Source organism: Lontra canadensis, unplaced genomic scaffold (assembly GCF_010015895.1).
Source record: "Lontra canadensis isolate GAN:19392208 unplaced genomic scaffold, GSC_riverotter_1.0 scaffold121, whole genome shotgun sequence".
NCBI classification, from domain to species: domain Eukaryota; kingdom Metazoa; phylum Chordata; class Mammalia; order Carnivora; family Mustelidae; genus Lontra; species Lontra canadensis.
This window is the reverse complement of record NW_022631115.1, coordinates 4,773,610-4,796,904: the sequence shown is the minus strand read 5'-3', so window position 1 is coordinate 4,796,904 and position 23,295 is coordinate 4,773,610. Positions and strand designations below refer to the sequence as shown.

The window sequence follows — 23,295 nt, the reverse complement described above, 5'->3', positions numbered from 1 at the left end:
TATGGTCTTTTGTGTATGGTTTCTTTTACTTAGCAATATGTTTTCAAGGCTGTAGCATGTATTAGTATTTCCTTTTTATGGTTGAATAATATTTCATTGTATGGGCATGCCACATTTTGTTCATTCACCACTTAATGAGCATTTGGGTTACCAATTTTTGGCTATTATGAATGATACTGTTGAGAACTTTGAAAATGTACAAATGTTTGTGTGGGCATCCATTTTCATTTCTCTTGGGTAGATTCCTAGAAATGGAATTGCTGGGCTCTATGTTTTTATGTTTTACTTTTTTTTTCTTTTTTTTTAAGATCTTTATTTTGAGAGCGAGAAAATGTGCACGAGAGTGTGAGTGGAGGGAGGGGTAGGGGAGAGAATCTTTGAAGCAGACATCCCACAGAGTGTAGCTCAGTCCCATGACCCATGAGATCATGATCTGAGCTGAAACCAAGAATTGGACACTTGACTGACTGAGCCACCAGGTGCCCCTGTGTTTAACTTTTTAAAGAAATTGTCAAAGTATTTTCTAAAGTGGCTGTAGTATTTTATATTCCCACAATGAATGAGGTTCTATCACAGATGGTTGTGTGGTTTTTTTGGTTTGTTTTTAGTAGGTATAAAATGCTATCTCACAGTGCTTTTAACTTGCACTTACAATGATGTGGAGGAGCATCCATTTCTGTGTTTTTTAGTCATTCCTGTATCTTTAGTTAAATGCACTTTCACATCTTTCTCCCAGTTTTTAATTAATTGTTGGGCATTTTTATTATTGAGTTATAAGTGTTCTTTATATATTTTGGATACAAGCCCTTTATCAGAACTACAGTTTTCAAGTAATTTTTCATGGTCCTTCAGCACCTCTTTTAGATCTGTCTTGGCTCACTGAGCCAGAGAATCAGGGAGATCCAGAGTGGTCTTCAGCTCCCCTTCCCCATTCTTTCTGAAATGACAAAACAAATTCTGCAGGTTCTCAGGGTTCTCTTTAAAGTAGACCACATTTTCTTCCTTAAACCAAACCTCAGTTTTTTCTCTCCTTTTTTTTTTTTGGAGGATTTTTTTTTTTTTTCTTTTTAAGAATTACAGAGGCTCTTGGTATGTGCTTTATTTTGGGCTCTGAGCAAATCTGTTTTGAAAAGAACCATTTCATTTAGGCTGGTCATTTTCTAAAATCAATAAAGTTTGTTACTATTTAAACTGTTCTTCTTAGTCCTAGTTAGGCTTCTCTGCATCTTTTCTTCTGCCCATATAGCCTGTATTGAGTTGCCATTATTTTTCTATATCTTGGGGTTTTTCCCCCCTCACTTCTGGTTGTTGAGTGAAAGTCATTACTCTCAACCATCTCTTTCATTGCTGCTTCCTCTAAAAAGAAATGATTTTGTGTTTATGTGACATTACTGCTAATTGTTACTGGGCAACAGACAGTAATAAAGATCTCAGATATTAGGAAATAGTATGGATTTTAGAAATTTTTAAGTTTTCATAGTAATTTCTGGTTCTAAGTCCTACTGTTCTTTGAGGTGAAAAGGCAATCCCCTCAGTGGTGTGAAAAATCTTAAGGTGGTTCTCTGAGCATCTTGAGTTTTTAATTTACCTTCGGGATTAACTCTACCCAACTCAAGATTATCCTTGTACCAAATACAGTTGATTCATGTTGTTTGTGAATTCACTACTTAAAATTTGTTAGATGGTGGCTTTTGAAGTCATTTGTGCACATGGCCATAAACACCAAATTACCAATGAACCATTGTTCCTTGGGGAAACACAACTCAAACTTAATAATTTTAAATCCTAAAAACTCATCCTGGTTGTTTATTTGCTTTATTTTTACAAAAGAGAAAACGAGCTTCTAAATATTAAGAGATTTGCCTGAGAATGGCTCAGGAGGAGCCAGAAATGGACCCCTTGCTCTGCATTGTCCCCTTCTGTCTCCATTGGCTAAATTTTCCTTCTGTTATGTTTGTCATTCTGGTGAAAGGCACTTTTTTCCTACCAAAAATTACTTAGATGGAAACCTGGACATCGTACTGTTTTCTCTTTAATTATGTTTTATGGAATAGGTAATATATTGGTAGGGTTAAAAAAACCCCAAAAGACATACTTTATTAATTTTTATTTTTATTTTTTGAGAGAGAAAGAGAATGCCTGTGTGTTTGTTTGGGGACAGGCAGAGGGAGAAGAGAATCCCAAGCAGTCTCCATGCCCAGAGTAGAGCCCATCACAGGGTTTGGTCTCACAACCCTGAGAAATCAAGAATCAAACGCTCAGCCACCTGAGCCATCGAGGTGCCCCTCAAAAGGCATACTTTAAAAGGTTTTCCTTTTCTCCGTTTTATCTGGTTGTCTTTCCACTTCAAGAATAGCTTCATAGAGTCTGGGATACCTCTCCTTTTGCACAATACTCACATGATTATAGGGATAATAGTTGACTTGAAGTCATATTTTTCTTAGGTATGTAAAGGAAAATATATATTGCATTTTAGAAGATTCCTATCAACAGCTAAAATTAGTAAGATTTCTTTTGAAAGGAATGTATTTATCTTCTGTCTTCTGTGGGATGCCTGTTCTGTGATAATAACATAAAATGGATCTGACATATACTTAATGACCTTTGCTAGTGTACTTTAAGACATGAAAAATAGCATTTTAGGCTTTGTGTATATCATTTGCCTCAGTCTTGGTTGTGAACCTTTTAAGTTTGGGACCATAGCTACATTTTTTTTTTTTTTAAGATTTTATTTATTTATTTGACAGACAGAGATCACAAGTAGGCAGAGAGGCAGGCAGAGAGAGGGGGAAGCAGGCTCCCTGCTGAGCAGAGAGCCTAATGTGGGACTCCATCCCAGGACCCTGAGATCATGACCTGAGCCAAACGAAGGCAGAGGCTTAACCCACTGAGCCACCCAGGCACCCCATAGCTACATTTTTGTACTTTACCATTCTTTTAAAAAAATATTAATTATATTGAATATTTGTGTCATCTACTGAGGATACAGCAGTGCAGAAGACATCCTGTAACATTGAAATTGTGTCTATCATCTCTGAACTAGCTGTAGAAGCATTGTGTCAATTTCATTGGCTGTTCTCTTCATTTAGTTCATAGTATTGATACTATGTGAATTGGTCACTACACTGGCCCCAGCATATCTTCAGGTATTTCACAAATAAATATTCAGTGGAATGAAAGAGCTATTGAAAATGGCTTCCAGGGGAAATGATTGCATTAAAAAGAATTTAGATAAAAAGCTAAAGCTGTTTAAATTAGCTTTGAAAACTTTTCTGTTTTGTAGGTGAGCACAGCTTTTTCTCAGTTTACTGAATTTCGTAGAAACAATTGATGTTAATGTTCCCCTGTAGACATAGTCACAAGTTGTGAAGATACTAGACTTGACTATTAACCTACTGGGTGGAAATATGTAAATGAGCTGATTGTGATGTCTGTTTTTGGTATTTTAGAGATGTAGTTTATGTAGGGGCTTGGATCCATTTTCTGTAACCGTTTAAACCGAAATGTTCAGATTTTGTGTAAATACATGTCTAAGATTAAGTGTAATAAAGAAAAACTGCTTATAAAGCCATCAGCTGAGAGGAGCTCAAGGGACCGGAACTGGAACTTTCTGCAAAATTTTTCAGGAATTGCTTGTTAAGGCTTTTCCTAAACCTAGAGAGCAGAGAACCAAGTCCCTGGTCTAATCTTGGATACAATCCAACTAGCTTCAGAATGGTTACGCTAACGTGGCCAGACTCAGTAAACATTTGACAGTGTTTGTTTTTCTTTAATGTGCTTATTTGGTGTAATATAATAGGATGGAGAAACCATAAGAAATTAATTGTATCTTAAGTGTCAATATATGAGATCTGTTTCTTTTTATCTAGTTAATGATTACCTAATCTTTTGCTGATTCCTTTTACTCCCCTTTCCTTTACCTACCTTCACACTATTGTATGTCTCTTTGTTATACTCCAGGGTGTTCACAGGAGTGAAACCTAATCTTGTCTGCTTACCTATTACTGTCTCTGAATTCTTAGAAACTTACAAGTCTTTCCAAAGATGCCTTATTTTATACAACTGAAATTAGTAATAAAATATCATTGGAACTTCCTAGAAGATAGTATTACATTACGTATTTCAGTTCTTACTGAGAAACTTTACACTGGTTTTCATAGAAACCAAAAAACTGGTTCACCTGCTCCCTCTTGTGGTAAATACTTAGTTTTATCCATAATGCTTTTATTTGCAGTTATTAACTCTTGGTAACACTTTACCAGTGAGGGCAGAGATTTAGATAGTCCGAAAGGATTTTAAATATTAGGAGGATGTGGCTAGTGTGCTTAACCTGGGCTGCATTTAAGGTTATTGGCAGGACCTGGGCCATACCTTAGGAGATTCCCTCTGCCTTCCTTAGGGGGGAACCAAGCATTTACAGTCTAAATCAAATCAAATTCAGTCTACCATTAATTATTATTTAAAATTTCCCAGGTATGCAGTCAGGGTTGAGAACTACTTAGAGGTTACAGTTTTGCTTCTGTAGCTAATCAGTTCTGTATACAAAGAGAGGGCATGTTGTGATTTCTAATAATTTGTACCCGTTTTGTACTTCATAGTGTGTAAAGCACTATGTAAATTAAAGCATAATTTACTTGGTTTTCCCAGGAACTGATTTTACGCAGTAGGAAAGACTTCAAAGGGTAAGTGACTGGTCTCAGATTATGCAGCCGATAGGAGGAGGAACCAGGATTGGAAACTAGGACATCTAACCTTAAATCCACTCTCTTTCCCACCACTCCATAGAATGTAGATCTGAGTCCTCAGTTGAAATGATGGATCTTAAACTAGTTTATCTTGAGAGCTCTTCTGGTTTTGGTATCATGAAGAATTTTTTTTTTTTTTTTTTTTTTTTTTTGGCCTGTAGCTGTGTTCTGTAAATTAGCTTTACTAAAACAAAATACTGAAGGCACTGAAAACTTCATTAAAATGTTGTGTGAAGCTCTCCTGATTTCCCTGGATTGCCTTAGGCCAGCTCTAACCTGCATACCACACTCAAAACAGCCTTTCAGGGTGCCTCAGAGAAGGAAGCTGGAGTATTGGGTGTCACATAGGGTCAACATACATGTAAAAAAAAAAGATCTAGATATTGTATAGATTACTAAAGCTAGTAATTATTGACCTTTATATAATAAATATGCTTTGATTATTGACTGATAGATGATAAATGAGGTAGATTAGATCCAACTACTACAAAGGAAAAATAGTCTCGATTTTATTATATTGGAATTTTGTTACATTTGTTATTGCTCTTAATAAATAGGCCTTTGCTGGCCTTAAAAATCACAACTAACATTACATAAGATACCTAGGTTTTTCTAGTACCTATTTGTCTTAAGAAACTTTGACTTCTGTGTACTGTGTATATTTCAATTTTTTCTTTAATGTTTACCTTTTAAAGGTAATGGTCAACTGTTAGTACTTTTTTAAAAAAATATGTATTACAGAAATGATGCATTTATCATTTTACAGAAAAACTTCACATTGGAAAATACAAAATAGCATTGGAAACTATTGAATACAAAATTAAATTTCACTTTATCTGTTAGATGGTGTTAGAAAGTGTTGACAAAGTTTGTCTTTTGGATACTGTTTCATTTTTTTCTATTGGCCTTTCCATTGTACCTTTCTGTCAGAATTATTGTCTATTTTATTAATTTGAAAAATCTCATACTGAAGTTTTTTCCCATCTCTTTGACTAGCTTACTATTTTTTGATTGAAAGGTTACAGGTATAGTTAAGTCAGGACACTATATGTAAAGGGTATATGTAATGATGGAAATGTGTCCTTCTCACCTTAAATCTCTTAGTTCCTTTCCTTAGAAGCAGCTTTGTGTGCTTTTTTAGTTTTCTATTAAATATAGATGTCAAATATGAGTTTTAATAAACAGTATCACACTACATTTTTATCATACACTTGCTGTGTTCTAGTTGGATATCACATTCTAAATAAATGAGATGTTGGTGACATTGCTTTTTAAGTTCTGCCTTTTAATAATGCATTCTTTTAGATTTATTTTTTCAATATTAATTATTACTGTTTATTAGTGATAAAGGTACTTCTCTGTGTTATTTAATTTTATTCACAAAAAATCATAAATGTTTTTGCACTAGAAGTTAATACATAGTCTATTCTGCATGTCTATTTATGATATTGTTAAGTCCTTTATATGTTAATGAAATTATTTTCACTTTATGTTAAGGTAATGTAAAAAACAAGTTATATGAAAAACATTCTTAGGATATTTTCTGAATGAACTTTAATCTTATTTCCGGAAGTTGTCACTTTGGTTTTAGACTATAAGCAGAAAGTAAGGAAAGGAAAAGGAGACCAGTGGTGTCTAAAAGTGATGAACACCTGTGTAGTCCCTTTGATCTAGAACTCTGAAGGTCTGACTCCCTCTGTTAAGAAAGCAGTTTGAAAGATTGACTAGAAGCCATGATTTCCAGATTTTTTACTTGACACCTTCATTGCAGTGCTTATGCATTTGGTCCTAACAGGAAACCTCAAATTACAGCAGTATTGATGTTTTTCATTGATCTCTTACCCATGTAGCCCTAGTTTTGTTTTGTGTTCATAAATATAGTTGATTAGTATAGCTAGATTCTTAATGGATGATGAAAATATGGAAGTCTCTGTTTTACATTAAACAGACCTCTTTTAAGGATTAAAGGAATTCATTTCATAGAACAGTATTTTCCTTATTATATACATAATGTTAAATAATTGTGGTTTAATTTGAGTTTTTATTTTTTTTTATTTTTTTAAATATTTATTTGACAGAGAGAGATCACAAGTAGGCAGAGAGGCGGGCAGAGAGAGAGGGGGAAGCAGGCTCCCTGCTGAGCAGAGAACCCAATGTGGGGCTCCATCCCAGGATCCTGAGATCATGACCTGAGCTGAAGGCAGAGGCTTAACCCACTGAGCCACCCAGGCGCCCCTAATTTTGAGTTTTTAAATGAGTAAAACTTTATTCAGTGGCTCCTAACATTCTTTAATTCCTTATGGAAATTCAAGTTATCGAAATATTCAGATTTTGTATAAATTAAAAAGAGATGTCACCATGTATTCTTCTGTAAGTTTAGTTTTGAAAAGTGTTGTTTGACTCAGTTTATGGTAAAATAAGGAATTACAAGGGTTCTTAAATGCTATCAGATGGATGTTCCAGTTTTCAGATGAAGACGGTTCAATCATATGGAGACAAAAACAAATCAAAACATTTAAGTTTGCATCAGAATAATTTAAAAGCATAAAAACAGTGCAAAGGGAGTTAATTCTATCTGTTGTATTTTGATGGATCGGATAACTTTTTTATTTAACCTCCTTACCTGAATAAATTTTTCAAATAGAGCCAGTTTTATTTATTTATTTTTTTAAAATAATACTAATCAAATGCAATATGATAGAAATGTAGTAGGTTAAGCATTATCTGATTCTGGCTTGAAGATAGTCTCCAAATATTTTGGTTTAATTTTTATAGTTAAGGTAGTTCTAGATCACTTTTTTTTCATGGGCCTTCTGAACATTCAAACATGTTAATTGGTGACTTTTGTTGTTGTTGTTATTTAAAAAAATCTTAGAGGTCAGTAGAACTTCACCTTATATTTTATTTTAATGACATTCAGTAGGAGGCATGTTGAGTTAATTAGTTCCTAAGATACAGAAAGTATGTGTAAGATAGAGAAAATAAATACATACTCAAACTTTTTCCTAGGAGACCAATTCCAAAATAACAAAATATGTAACAAAAATACAGAGTGGAAAACCCTGTTCGGCTCAATTTTGGAAGTTCAAAAGTAACTAGCCTAACGAGAGGAGTTGGTGTGTGTGTGTTACTTTCATGTGTCTCATGGGGCAGGCATTAATGCACAGAAGTTTTAGGAAATGTGAATCCTGTAGGTCATATTCTCAGCGAAGATACCAGGATGCCATCTGAGGACCATCACCTGGGCTCACTCGTCTTTTTCTCATTCCTATGATGTCACTTATCCATGGCTATGGGTAAAAAGAAATACTAAGTGAAGTGTGAAGTGTGCTAGAACAGGAGAGTAAGATCAGCTCTGCAGTGAAGTGTCTCGATGGCCACATTCTGCTAGACACTGGGAGCTACAAAAGGCATAACATAGAATGTGATCTTGGCCCTCCAGGAATTTAACATATAGTGGGTTGGTGTGAGATACAGCATCTATGTCAGCCCATGGTTTCATGCGTTTTAGAATTGCCGAATTTTTAGAAATGATAAATGAAAATGTAATGGTAAAGAACTTATGTAGGAATATAATTATTCTTCGTCAATATTGTCCTGACAGATAAGCTTTTCTCTTGAGAGAACTCTTTATTACTTAGCCTTTCTGTTTTTCTTTTCTTCATTTTTAATTAAAGCCATGTAAGTAGTGAGATTTCCATTTAGCATTTTAAATCTGGCTAGCAGATGTGCATATATTTAAGCCTTTAAGTGCTCCTGTGATAGATAAATGAGCAGAAATTAAAAGAGCTCTGTAAAGACATATTACTAAAAGACATATTACTAATATATATATATATATATATATACACATATATGTATATTATAAAAATGCTGCTGCTACAATTGCAGGTCCTTTTGGAATAAATCATGGGATTGAGCTTCATTCAGATGTGGTGGAATATGCCAAGGAAAAACTGGAGAGCTTCATCAAAAATAGTGATAGCTTTGATAAGTAAGTATTCACATCTATAGTTTTGGTTTGAAAGCAGCTGATAAGTAGATATATACGACATGTGTGTTCCTTAGTGCTGTTAGTTTATGGATCCTGAATTAATCAATTGAATGCAGCAAAAATCAGTGTGGTATAAAATGACTGAAGAAATTAAGTTAGAAAAATTATTTGATACTGTAATTTTTATTCTACCTAAGCTTATAGTAAATTACAAATAAATAATTTTATAATTCTGTATTACCATCACTTTATTAGTGATAGTAAAGTCTCATTCATTAGATAGCATACAGGTACTTTTTTGGAAAAAGAATGTAAAGATGCTTGGCTTTAGAGAATTCTGGAACTGGTTTTATACCTTTGGAATGGTATTTAAGAGATCTTCCCTCTTTATAAAATAAGGGTGATACTTTTAGCATACAAATGAGTTTTTTAAAAACATTGAACTTAAAAACATTGAATTACCTTGTAATATAGCTAGAGATAATTATGATAGAAATACCTTGATCCGTTTTGTGATAGGGTTGTTTTTGAGCAATTTCTTACGGTTTTGAACTCTTATTTTGCCTCAAAGAAATACTGCACAGACTTTGGTCCTTAGCCTGGCAGGGGAGTCTTCTTGGTGTGTAATGTTACTAAAATTCAGCAGCGTCAGAACTATGGGTCAGCTGTGTCTTATGCTAAAATCCATGAACTCTGAGATTGTAAAAATTTGACAGCATTTATATCTCTCAACTCATATTTTTAAAGAAAGGAAGTTCTAAAATCTTAGAACACTAGCTTACAACTCAGTCACCTTCTGTAGCAAAATTTTAGTACAAAACCAGAGTTCCAACTTGGGCTTTTTGGGAGTAGGTCTTCTTCACTCTTCTCTCTACACCCTGGCCATGACCACAGAGTTGAGAAATTAGAGGTCTGAGTCAGAGCTGAGGGTTTTTTCCCAGAGAGTCTTAAGCTTGAGACAGTACCATGAAGGAAACAGGGAAGACCCTGTGAATATCTGTTGGAGTGTATTTTCCTTCTTTTCCATTCTCTGCCTTTTCTCTCCCTCCACTTGCTCTTTGCTTTTACTCCCCTTGCCTTTGGTCCCATCCCATGTGTCTGTCCTCTGGCAAGTGGAACTTGATTGGTTGAAGAACAGAAAACTGCTACAAAATCCTCAGTGTTACAAAGGGAAGGAGAGGTCTTGTGTGTATACGTGTGATTGTAATGGGGTTATTGAAGACCTCAGGCAGGCTTGAGAGAGTTGGAAAACATTCAGGTTTATTTTGTTCTATAATTAATACAGTGTATTTGAGCAAGCTCTTTGAATTTTCCGCATCAACTTGCTGAATACCATCATTTATCTTATTTCTGTTTGTCTTTATAAATAGTTAAAATTTAATTCACATTTTACATTTTGAATCATTTTTCAAGTGCTTACCGTGTTGGTTCATATTCTATTTCCAAGAATAACATTGTTTGACAGAAATAAAATAGTTTCTAGCCTGTGTTGTTTTATAAGAACTTCGGATTCAATTTCACCATTCTTTTGTGTCTCGTGTTTCTGTCTGATGATTTGTAGCATGTTAAATGCTTAAGATATGAAATGAGAATTTTTTATATTGTTTATTAGAGGTATAGAATTTTGTTGAATTTATTGAATTCCTATTGTATGTGTTTCAATGTTGAAAGAGTGTACACATAAGGACTTTGTGAATACATTTGAACTTAGAAAATATAAAAGTACTATTAGTAGAAGCCAATGTTTAAGGTCTAACTTAAGGTCTATTATATATTAGATAGAAATACATTTCAGGCAGAACACACTCAAGGATGAACCTTGAATCCCTGAAGCACCTTTGTACAAGTACCTCTGGAGCTCAAGTTTATTGCCGACAAGTGGGCATGGTCCTGGGAAACAGTAAAATATGTCTTTATTCAAAGAATTTCTATGTTGATATAATTTAATATTAAATAATCCCCAACAGAGAAGCTTGAAGACTATATTTGTGTCTCAATTTTAAAAAATTTTCTGAAATTATTTCTATATAATTGTAAAATGATTAGATTTCCTTGTATTTATTGAGTTTTGTTGTTATTCTGTTAAGCAGATTTGTTACTCATAAAATGATGAATCCTAAAATATGGTGACATGACTGATATAAATGTTTCTTTATAATTTTCAGTGGTCTTGTTATTTTAGTTAAAATAATTAGTCAGACTTTTTAATCTAGTTCTTTCTGAAGTGTTGTAACTTATTTTAAAAGCAGATTCAGACATTGATAAACCAGTCTAAAAAAACTAGTTCTGGAAATGTTATCTATTCTGGTTTTCAGTAGTGTTATGAAGTGTTAGGAAAAATTTTCAGATTATAAAAGTATCTTGCATACAAAAAGTAGTAAGTACTGGGAAAATGTTTCATTTTCCGTAAAGTAGTGAATGATTGTAAGCTTAGTGAAGTTGATGTGTAACTCATTGGGCTCCTTTTTTGATCTTTATATTACTTGGTTTTGGTGATAGAAATTCTAAAGGTATAATGGTTTTCTTTCTATCTTGTGTTTTGATGATTTCTTCACAATTTTTCTTGATGTTTGTGGGTGATATTTCCATTTATGGTAAATTTTTTGAATTAGAAAAACTTGAGGAGCAAGTAATTTTAAAAATCCCATTGCCAAGCAGTTTCATTATGTCTAATTGTATATGGGTTATCAAAATACATATTTAATTAACAAAATATAAAGTAACTCTGTTACATTATTTGCTATTTTTGTATTCCTTAGTACCAGATCATCCTTGATTATGTGTAACACAGAGAATAGATCGCTAAAACCTAATACTCTTCCCAATCTTACTTAACCTGTTTGTTTGGATCTTTTTTATCAGTTCTTTTTTCAAAAGTGTTGTTATGTCACTTACGATTTAAATTGCATCTTATAAATCTGTTGGAAATCATAATGAACTCTAACTGTAGTAGATGGGAAAGAATCTATAAACTGTGTGCGTGTGTGTGTGTGCGTGTGTGTGTATGTATGTATGTATGGTAAGGTGACTGTTTAAAAAGTACAAATGTGTGTTTTATAAAGCAGGTTTGGTTCCTGAGTCTTGAAAGTAGCATTTCTTCTTTTAGAAGAAAGAATCTTTGTTGTAATGTATATACTTTATTTTAGTTTCCATTCCTTACTCTTGTATCAGCAAATGAAATAATTTGGAGAGGCTACTCTGAATTTACTGTATTTGGAGATGGGCAGGAAGGGGAAGCTCTCCTGTATGGTTTATCCCTTTGTTCTATCTGTGGTATTTCCAGAATTGCTGAAATTCCCTTATAAAACTGACATTTAATTTCAAAGGTATTCCTAAATATTGGCAAAACTTTTCCAGTAAAGGACCAAATAGTAACTATTTTGGGCTTCCTGGGCTAAATGATCTGTGTAGTAGCTGCTCAACTCTGCCATTGTAGTGCAGAAGCAGCCTTAGACATGAAAGGGAGCAGGTATAGGGTGTTCTAGTAACACTTTATTTACAGAAAGATGCAACAGCCTGGATTTGGCCTGTCTGCTGCTCCCTGTTCTGCTCTTGACACAAACTCTTTAGAACACCTTTATTTTAGCCCACTCTGATCTAGACAAGTTTTTGGGCCCAGGTTTTAAAGGCTTTTATGAGGGAAGAAGTTTGCAGAAGGTCAAATTATAATCAGTATTTGTGCTTGAACAGTAAGCAAAATAATCTCTCCAGTTATAGGAACTTGGAAGAGTAAGTCAGTTGAAGTAGCCTGAATTGTAAACTTTTATCCCCTAAGTACTTTGCAAATGAGTAGTAATTAGTATAATATTTGTTCATATCTGTAGTCATGTACTTCTATGTGTACATGTGCATGAGGTTGACTTAGCTCTCTGGAATGCGTGATTTGGAATGTGCCATTTCCTTACAACAGATGAGTCCTCCTATTTCCCCTCAGTTTCAAGGGTACTGTAGCTGACTTTGGAAATATTCTAACGTCAGTAGCCAAATGAGTGCAGCATGGTCTGATTTATTTGAAAATTTTCATTCTATTTAAACAGGGAGGACTATTGTTTCTATGTAGTTTGTCATACAAATGAGTCATGATAGGAGTACTGAAAACAGTAATGAGATAATAAAAAATAATGTGTTGTCTGTTCATTAAGTACCATGTACCATCCATTCTAAGTGCTTAGTCCACAGCCCAGCAGGCAATATTGGTGTCCACATTGCCGAGGTGGGAAAACTGAGGAATAGACAGGCTGTGACCTCATTAAGCCAGCCTTCTTATTTAGTTCTGATTTAGCTATGGTGATGTAAACACTGATTTATTCTAATATTTCCTCTGAGCAGTAAGCTGCTACCCATGGATTACTGTTGAGCAACTGAGCTCCAAATTAAAAAGTTGAAGCAGCATTTACTGTCTCATCATCTACTTCCCTCAGGTTAAAATTAAGGAATGCTGTTAACATGGTTAATTGCACCATAGCTTTTTATTACAAAGCACACCTACTGTGTTCATTAATGAAACTCCCCTATGGTATGAGTTACTTTTGAGGGCAGAGATAACTGAGAGAGACAACGCAGTCCTCAATTTTAGTTGAGACATAAGATTTGGTTTTGGGGTTTTTTTTTTTTTTTTTTTGAGGCATAAGTTTTAAGTTAAATGTAGAGTTAGTATTTTAGAATATTTATTTAATTGATTTATGACAGTATCTAGTGGCATAAGTTTATCTTTAATTACAGGTTCATTTTTCATGTGATTTGATTTACATTGGAAAAATTAAATGCTTCCAAATCCTGTCAGCTTTGTCATGAGAGTAATCCTGCTTCATCTTTAAGAGAATTATGGCATACTTGAAGTAGTTTTGCTATCTGCAAATAGATATTCAACATTATTGCAAAATATTTCTCAGATATTTGAATGGTTTGATATATCAATAATATTCAGATGGCAGTTTTATAACAGTTATTTCAGGTTGTACACCGTTTTTAATCATGACAAACATTCAAGTGGTGGTAACAAATGCTTGAGAATAGTCATCAGGGCTATTTATCAGTTACGTATTTTAACGTCAATGAGAGATGGAATGGGGAAAAGTTGGACGGCTTCAAAATATTTATAGGAGAATAAATCATTGTTGAAATACTGAAGGCTCACTTTTCTGTAATGTACCTGCACATTTCCTATAGTGTTCGGAGATTGTTTTTGATTCCATGGATTTTCCTAAAGCTTCATTCAATGGAAGAAAAATATGTGTACTTTTAACATTTTGCTTTAAATAATTCTTGAATTATTCTGAGATGAGTTTGGTGCAGTTGGAAGGGAAAACACTTGAAAAGGTAAAGTCTTCGATTTTTTGAATTTTACTTTATTCAGTAGCTTAATAATTGATTGTAAGTCTTTGAATGGTATAACTGCATTTGGAGATCAAGATATAATGTTTCCCTGGATTTTCTTCCCAGTGGAAAGTTTTGAAGTTTTGTCTTGTTTTAACTAAGTAGTCATACTCTTAAAACCCAAAATGTGTATTTTGACAAAGTGTTTTGAGAAAAAGAGATTTCTATGATTCATTTGGCAGATTGTTTTGGATGAGATATAAGAACAAGGTAGAATTTTCTCCTATGACCTTAAAATCCTTTATTCCATTGGAATAATTGTCTAAACTTTCAATGACAGCATCCTGTGGCACATAATAAACTAGGTGTGCAAATTTTCAGCCCCCACTTCAACAGTGTATTGAAGGGGAATGTTGTTTTTTCTACTCTCAGTCAGCTCCTAGACCTAGACTATCCGTCTAAGAGGGAAGCTGCAGGGCAAGGCTAGGTCACCCTGATCTCCTAGCAGCTTATCAAAAGAATTATATGGGCAAGTTGGCAAGGTCCCTGCTGTGAAGGAAATCATCTGTCCATCTCCAGACGAAGATATTCCAACACGCACCTATAAAGAAAACCACTGCTAAGGTAAGTGATGAGAATCCCGGTGTTATTTTGGGCAAGTGTTCATGTTGTAAACCAAGATAATATGTGCTCTATATTTTCCACAAATGATTTCCAGTGTACACTTTAGTAAGAGTGTGCCATATATTTTCCCCTCTGCATAAAAGTCTAAAAACAGTTACTAGATTTTCAGATTTAAATCAGCAAGTGATTATATAAGTCTAATGTGAATCAATCTGTAGTTATTACACGTATTTCAGAACTGTTTATTTTGTATACAGATAAGTTATATTGTTAGGTATAATTCAGTATAATTTAGGAGTGTGAGTCATCTCCATCTGGGAAGTTGTGTTTTAGAAATTTTCTTCAAAGAATAAAAATGATTGCTACTTTTCATTTACTAACAGACAAAATTTTAACAAACTTTCCTAAATTAAGAATAAAAATTAGGTCAAGCACGTGTGAATCATACTTTGATGAATACAATACTAACCCCCTAGGAAATGCCATTTTCGTATACCTCTTGCTTTCCCCCCCACCTCAGGTTTTGTATAGTATGTGGTTGATGTGAAAAAATGGAATTTGGATTTTCCTTTTCACTATTTTTAACCTAGATTTTATGTATAGATCTATAAATAGTGTAGTACTATTTTGTAATAAACTGAAAACTTCTGGTTAGTTTATTGCTGAAGTCTTCCAGATTATACACAAGTTGTATTTGTGGTTTAAAACATGTGCTTTGCCTCTGTAGAGGTTTGTGGAAACATAGGTGAGATGCAGCGTTCAGAAGATAGTAAAAGCCTACGGAAGAAAACGTTTTCTTTCTTTTCCTGTCTACATTGGAAGACTGAGTAGGAATTGTAATTTACTTTGATAACATGGTAGCCATCATCCATGTCTCCAGTCACTTGTTTAGTTCTTTGTAAATATTGGCATGAGCATGATCTGACACAGGTAGGACCATATCCATAAACATTGCCCTAAACATTTTTAATCATAGACTTTCTCAAAAAATATTGTTAGCCCTAGAATTGGTATGGGTTTATTTATGTGAAATGCTATTATAAAAATAAGCCATAGTTTTAATATTAGAATACCAAATGTCTAAGTAAGATCCTCAACTATGTACCTAGTTAGAAATACTAAAGCTCATCTCTAAGTCCTTTATGAGAAAAGATAATCCATTACCCATTTATTTTTTATATGTGTGTGTGTGTGTGTGTGTGTGTGTGTAATTGCAATTTGAGAATTTTTTTGTGTTCTTTACTGATGTGAAGGATTCATGTATTACTGGTAGAAAAGATCAAGCCATAGTTACAAAAAGGAATCCCCAGATAGGACAGTCTCTGGTAGATGTTTTTCTTAATTACCACTAAATTGGTAGTGTTACAGTTTTTTTGTGATGTGTTTGGCATGTGAATTTTCTGTGTTCTAGATGTTTTAGTGCCAACATTTAAAAATATATAGTGTTCTCCCCAGTGTTACTTTTGTCCCTACAGTTTTACTATTTTGTGTTTAGAAATAGTCCAATACTTTGGAACATCTCAAGTTTGATTAACCTTTCAGGTTTGAGTATTCTGTTAAAGGAAATTAATTTGACTATGGTAAATGAAAGTGTAAAGATCCCATATGTATTTGTTAGAAATATATATTCCATTTGCATTAGTAGAAATTGATAGATTTAAAGATCTGATTTTCAGTATAATGATCCTTTGTATTACTCCCTAAGTGGAAGCAAACGTACTTGTTTTAATCTGTATTACAGGGGAAGAAAGCATTAATTTGTTTCCTAAAATTATGGTGGCTTATTTAAGATCTTCAGAAAGGCCCCCCAAAAGTGCCTTTTCGTTATAGAACAGTTGATTTATTCATTAAAGGCAAAGATTTTTTTTAATTATTTGAGTTTTGCTTTTTTAATTATTTTGAGAAAAACTATTCTGTAGCATAAGGTTATGGCTTTCCATAGCGATTAATTTAGTAAAACAAGAACCATCATAATGATATTGAAAGTGTCATAGGCATATATTTTTCCTGTAACTTTCTGGGCAAGTTTCTCTTCTAGCCCTGAGGTTTTTTTTTTTTTTTTTTGGGGTTCATGTTCAAAGTTGGCAGGTGGAAAAGCTGACAAAACATTTGTTTTTTATATGGTTCACTCAGTAAATACACTTTGAGGACTGTTATAGGTAATGGAGATACATTTTAAAATTCAGAAGAAATACTCACAGAAGTAACAGGAAAACTGGAAGAATGTTTCAAAGGGAAGATTGTCTTAAAGAGAAAGTATTTGAAGCTCTTAGTTACAGGTGATATGATAAGTAGAAGGGTGTTTGTTTAGTATCTTCAGTTTATGTGGCTGTTGAAATACGCACACACACACACTCTCACGCACTCACCCACCCCCCTATACACATAAATATAAAAGAAATATTGAGTTATTTTATATTTATTTTGGACTAAATCTTTAAAATCCCATGTGAATTTTATCCTTAACGTACATTTTGATTTGGACTAGCTGCATTTTAAAGGCTCAATATCCACATGTGGCTAGTGACTACCATCTTGGCTGCCACGTACCTCTAGATTGGCCTGTCTCATCTTTCAGATCTCGACATTTCTCAGGGAAATTTTCTCTGATTCCATAGGTCTGTCCATTTCCTTTCGTCCTCAGTTTTATGGAATCCTATCCCTTTCCTTTAGATAAAGCATTTATCGTAGTTGTAAATCTTTATTACTGTGATTCTTCGATGTTCATCTCTTCAACTAGATGTAGGCATGATTGTTTCCCATTGTCTTTTCAATCTTTATACAAAACAGGTGCTCAGTAAATATTTCACTTAGCGAACTCTACTTACTAATAGTATAAGGAAATTTGACTAGAATCACACATTTGATTTTAAAGTCAGGCACTGAATTCTTTCTAATTAATTTTTTTGGGATGAGGACATATAAAATATCACTTAATGAGAAGTGGTTTTAATTATAAGATGTTTACTTGCAGTGGTATTGTCCTAGGTAATAGTTCTCTAAGCTGTCTTTTATCTTTAATAGGTAGAAAGCTTTTAAAACCATAAATGTATTTTTGAGTTTATTTAACAGACTTGATAAAGAGGTTTTAATAATTTAATTTTTAAAATATAAATTTCCTGCTCATATTCATCCTGAAAATAAGACTAACTTAAATTATTATAAAATTAAATTATTTAAGATGAATTTTTATAAGAATAAATATTTTTAGATAGACTTAATTGAAAATAGTCTAACTTTCTCATTTTAAAGAATGCTTATTGTGAGTTTGGTGGAAATGATTAAACCACATGATTCACATTATCTTATTAGTTAAAAGTCAAGAAATATATTTTGGCCATATTTTAGACACTCATAAGTTGTACCATAGTCTTGAGTTTAAAAGGAATTTAAGCATGGTCTCTGACATAAGTAAGTTTACACTTCCTATGTACTATGCAAATAGAATGAGATACTGTTAAGTAGAGTTGGGTAAGATTTCATTTCTAAAACTAATATTTGAATTGTATCTTGAAGGGATAGTAGGCATTTATCAAGGGAAGAGGAGAAGGAAGGGTATTTCAGTCAAAGGAACAGCATATACACAGATACAGGGTTTCAAAATATTTTCGAATAGTTCCATTAAACAAGTAGGAGCACACACAATTGACCCTTTAACAACATGGGTTTAAACTGTGCAGGATTGCTTAAATGCAGATTTTGTTATGGTATATCATGATAAATATGTTTTCTTCTATTAGTATTTTCTTTAGCTTACTTTATTGTAAGAATACAGTATACAATACATGTAACATACAAAGTATGTGTTAGTCAACTGTTTATGTTACCAGTAAGGCTTCTCTACAGGTTGTTAGTAGTTATGTTTTTAGGGAGTCTTAAGTTATACTCAGATGTTTGAGGAAGGAGGTTAGCACCCCTAATGTCTGCCTTGTTCAAAGGCCAACTGTATTCAGTCTGGCTACAGCATAGTATTGGGCGGGGACAGTGTGAGGAAGGCAGGGCCAGGAAATGAATCTGGCACAACAATTTGATGGTAAGATCATAAAGAGCCCCATGTGGTACTGTATGGGAATTTCACCCTATCCTGTGCAATAGGGAGCAAAATGATGGAAGAGTCCTAAAAAGTGTGAGCAGCAAGGAGATAGTTACAGTGAAAGAAATAATTGGACATGGACTACCTTAGTGTGGGGGGTGTGGAAAAGAGAGTAAACACTGATGACTCACGCCACCCCAGCCTCACACCCCTTCCCACCCTACCCCTGGCCCCTCCACTAAGAAGACAGGATACTGAAGACAAGGCATAATTCTGGTAAACTCCTCTTTAAATATTAATGAAGATAATATATCTGTGTTTTAGTGAATTTTAATGGAAACTTGTGTAATAAGTCTATTAATTACTAAAGGAATAGGATATGTTTTACAAAGTAGAAATGATTATGATTCAGTTAGTGTCATTTTTCACTATATGCTGAAACTTTTAACGTAAATTATTTCATTCTCAAATAATAGCCTGATTTTGCCGTGTGGTCATATTAACTTTAATCAACTTAAAAGTAAAAGGATATTCCATGAATTAGTTTTTTAAAAAAGATGACATGTTTTATTAGTGCATTGGGGTTTTAATTAAATTTGTTATATGTTAGAAACTGTTTTCCGAATTGTTAAAATTTAAGGACTAAAGTAGAAGTCTAAATAGGGTAGTTTGTAAAAGCATAACTACATACCATGAACCAACACTGTAACCAGGAACAGGTGGCCTGGATAAGATGCCTTTGCTATGAAACTGTATCTCCTTCTGTTGCATAGGGAGATCACAGGGGCCAAAGCAGCAGTAACATCTGTAACAATCCTGTAACATAGCCCTGCTAAAATCTATTAGGAAAATCTCCCTAATCTTAGTGGTTGCTAAGGTGTGTGGTCAGGGCATTGGTGTCTTTTCCTGACAAAGCTTTCCACTGTTAGCCATAGCAGAAATAATCAGAGATAAATACTGCATGAGCTCTTCCCATTGCCACTGACCTGTCAGCTTTTTTTTGGAAAGGGCAGTGCAAGGTGAACCTTTTCTTGTTTATTTGACCCTTGTGATTCTCATCCTTAATATATGTGGCGCATCACAAGATTGGTATCCTGAGGGGCTTTTCATTATGTTCATTTTTTTTTAAGTATTTTTTTTTAAAGATTTTATTTATTTATTTGACAGAGAGAGAGAGAGCACGAGCAGAGGGAACGGGAGAGGGAGAAGCAGTCTCCCTGCTGAGCAGGGAGCCCGATGTGAGGCTCAATCCCAGGACCCTGGCATAATGACCTGAGCCGAAGGCAGAGGCTTAACCAACTGAGCCATCCAGGCGCCCCTGATTATGTTCATTTTTTTAAGCCCTAAGTGAGGGTTCAGTATGGCAAAAAAATAGATTAATGCTTTGAAAACATGCACTATATCATTGATGATAAAACAATATATTTGACCAGTTAAACTTCATAAATATGATATTTAAATCAAATTTCATAATGATATTTTATCCTAAAATTAATTTTGGTAACTTCACTATTTCAAAGAACTGAATTATGTTAAATTTTTAAAGATCTGATCTTTGTTTAAATGAATTAAAATAGATTTGTTTTTTCATGCAGATTTGAGTTCTGTGAACCTGCATTTGTGGTTGGTAATTGCCTCCAGATAGCATCTGACAGTCATCAGTATGATCGAATTTACTGTGGAGCTGGTGTCCAGAAAGACCATGAAAACTACATGAAAATATTACTGAAAGTTGGAGGCATTTTAGTCATGCCTATAGAAGATCAGGTAACTTATGCTGTCCTTTGCTTAAACACAGTAGTTTAGGATGGGAAATAAAATCAGTGAAAATTAGTTGTAATTTTAGACAAGTACACTTTATAGATCTATCTATATTAAAAAAAATACAAAAACCTTAAAATGGATTCTTAATTATGGAACTAAAGAAAATACAGAAGAAATCCTTTATACTAGGATTTGAAGAGATTTGGTCTTTCACCAGAGCTTAGCTACTACCTGTGTGGTGTTTGCCAAGTTACTTCCTAACTACAGTTTCTTTACCTGGGGCTTTTTAAATAAATGTGATGATCTCTACTAACTGCTCAGTTTCCAACATTCTTTAGTTCTTTAAACATATAAAAAAGAAAATCTATTTTGGATTTGGTTTGGACTGCTTAAATCCATTAAAGAAACAGATAAGTTTTTAAATCTTCATTTAATACTAGATAGACTTATTTGAAAATATTTTTCAGCAGTTTGCCTGCCCTGGTTTAGAATTATTAGATATATTAAATGTATGAAATACTAATATATTCAGAAAATGGGTAGATCTTTCAAAAGGAAATTACTTAATATATGAAAATACATTTCAAAAAAATCTTTAATATTCATATTAACCTAAGTTTGAGATGTTTAAAATGCCTGTATTTTATACAGTAGAAGATTAATTTTATAAGACAACTGGGACCTTGCTAGATCATTTTGGAGTTTATAATCCTAGGAGGAGTCCCTTAACATCACAGCATATTATTTGCAGTTCAGTAGATTTCATCATTACCATGCACTGTGCTCTGTGGCAAATTGTTTGTCAGTTATTAAAAAGACATAATAAAAACGTTCATTAAAAAACATTCCTAGAAAAATGTTACTTGAATCCTTCCACAGTTGAGACTCCCAGTTGAGCAATCTTCTGTTTTCTCTTAAAGATATATTTTCGAATACTTAAGATACGGCTTCCCATTGGTATTTTATTAAATATTAATTACATACTATTATGCTAATGTCAAATATAATGCACTAATTTTTATAATAGAAATTGAAGATATTAATTCAACTTGATCAAGCCGTGTACTGAGCTAATATTTTTTTCCAAGGACTGGGGATGGGTTTTTGCCAGGTAGGTAAAACTTCTAATCCTTTTGTGATTAATTACATTATTTGTGAAATACTAATTTGGGATTAAAATTAGAATCTGCATTTTATTACTCTAATGGAGCACCATGAAGTTGAGTCTTTGGTACGCTAATCAGAACATGGTTTTGGGGCGCCTGGGTGGCTCAGTCAGTTAGGCAGCTGCCTTCAGCTTGGGTCATGATTCCAGGGTCCTGGGATTGAGCCCCATATTGGGCTCCTTGCTCAGCAGAGAGCCTGCTTCTGTCTCTTTTTCTGCCTGCTGCTCTGCTTACTTGTGCCCCCTCTCTGTCTCTCTGTCCAATAAATAAATAAAATCTTAAAAACAAAACAAAACATGGTTTTATTAGTATAGTGCTTTAACCAAGCAACAGAACCTATGTGAGACATATATATATATATTTTAAAGATTTTATTTATTTATTTGATAGACAGAGATTACAAGTAGGCAGAGAGGCAGGCAGAGAGAGAGGAGGAAGCAGGTTCTCCGCTGAGCAGAGAGCCCGATGCGGGGCTCGATCCCAGGACCCTGAGACCATGACCTGATCCGAAGGTAGAGGCTTTAACCCACTGAGCCACCCAGGCGCCCCTGAGACATATATTTTGGGAGCCACTAGCAGGTGTGGATTGGAATAAGACCCCTCAGAGCTATTGGATCACAAATACAGCATGATGAGTTATTTGACTATATTTGGATATTTTATTTACATCGACTAATCTTTTCTTGAGTTGCAAATATTTGTCATTCCTTCTGTATTACTTTATGGTAAGTATTGAAATGAAAGTAATTGTGTTGCATTCAAATAGAAATGATTATAGCAACCACTGGGGCATTTATTCCATTAAAACAAAATTGTGACTGTAAGGTGATCACATTTCCAGGATTAAGCTATTCTGTTTCTGTTTTTCCCTCTAAATAGTTAACACAAATTATGCGAACTGGACAAAATACTTGGGAAAGTAAAAATATCCTTGCTGTTTCATTTGCTCCACTTGTGCAACCAAGTAAGAATGATAATGGCAAACCAGATTCTGTAGGACTCCGTAAGTAACTGTTGGTCCTTTCCGATTGAAATGTGACTTAGATTGTTCAACTCTTATGTTTGGGATTTAATAGACTACGTAATTATGAAGAATTAAATAACTAGGCAGTAATATATTCAGTAGATTTATTCAACTTTTTTGTGGAGGTGGGTTAAAGCCTCTACCTTGCACCAGATGCTGTTAGCTGCCTTCAGGGACATATGAAGAGAAGGGGCAGGTCAAAGAAAACATGAATTTATTAACTGTAATTGTGAATTTACTATGTATATTAAATTTGTGGCATTTTCTTTCTTTCTTTTTTTTTTTTTATTTTTTCAGCGTAACCATATTCATTAGTTTTGCACCACACCCAGTGCTCCATGCAATCCGTGCCCTCTCCAATACCCACCACCTGGATCCCCCAACTGCCACCCCCCACCCCTTCAAAACCCTCAGATTGTTTTTCAGAGTCCATAGTCTCTCATGGTTCACCTCCCCTTCCAATTTCCCTCAACTCCCTTCTCCTCTCCATCTCCCCTTATAAAAGGACAGCAAATGAAAAAGTCTTTGTGAGCTGAAAAGTGCTTGGTTGTCCAAAACCAGAAATAAGTTTCAGGGTAGTTGAAGCTCATTGGCTAGAGTGTAGAAGATAGATTATAAAAGACTTTTCT

General features: G+C 34.0%; 1 protein-coding gene across 3 annotated transcripts in view; it reads left to right on the top strand.

The window, feature by feature from the left end:
* Positions 1–23,295, top strand: part of PCMTD1 (protein-L-isoaspartate (D-aspartate) O-methyltransferase domain containing 1) — a 61,934-nt gene that overhangs the window by 30,956 nt on the left and 7,683 nt on the right. The window contains exons 2-5 of one of the 3 annotated variants that reach the window (XM_032841178.1): positions 8,637–8,739; positions 14,488–14,679; positions 20,308–20,479; positions 22,522–22,645. In XM_032841178.1, coding sequence (XP_032697069.1) covers positions 20,426–20,479; positions 22,522–22,645 — 178 coding nt within the window. In that variant the 5' untranslated portion in view covers positions 8,637–8,739; positions 14,488–14,679; positions 20,308–20,425. Of the gene's footprint in view, positions 1–8,636; positions 8,740–14,487; positions 14,680–15,279; positions 15,610–20,307; positions 20,480–22,521; positions 22,646–23,295 lie in introns of those variants that run through there. The other 2 variants (XM_032841177.1, XM_032841180.1) reach the window with 2 other exon arrangements.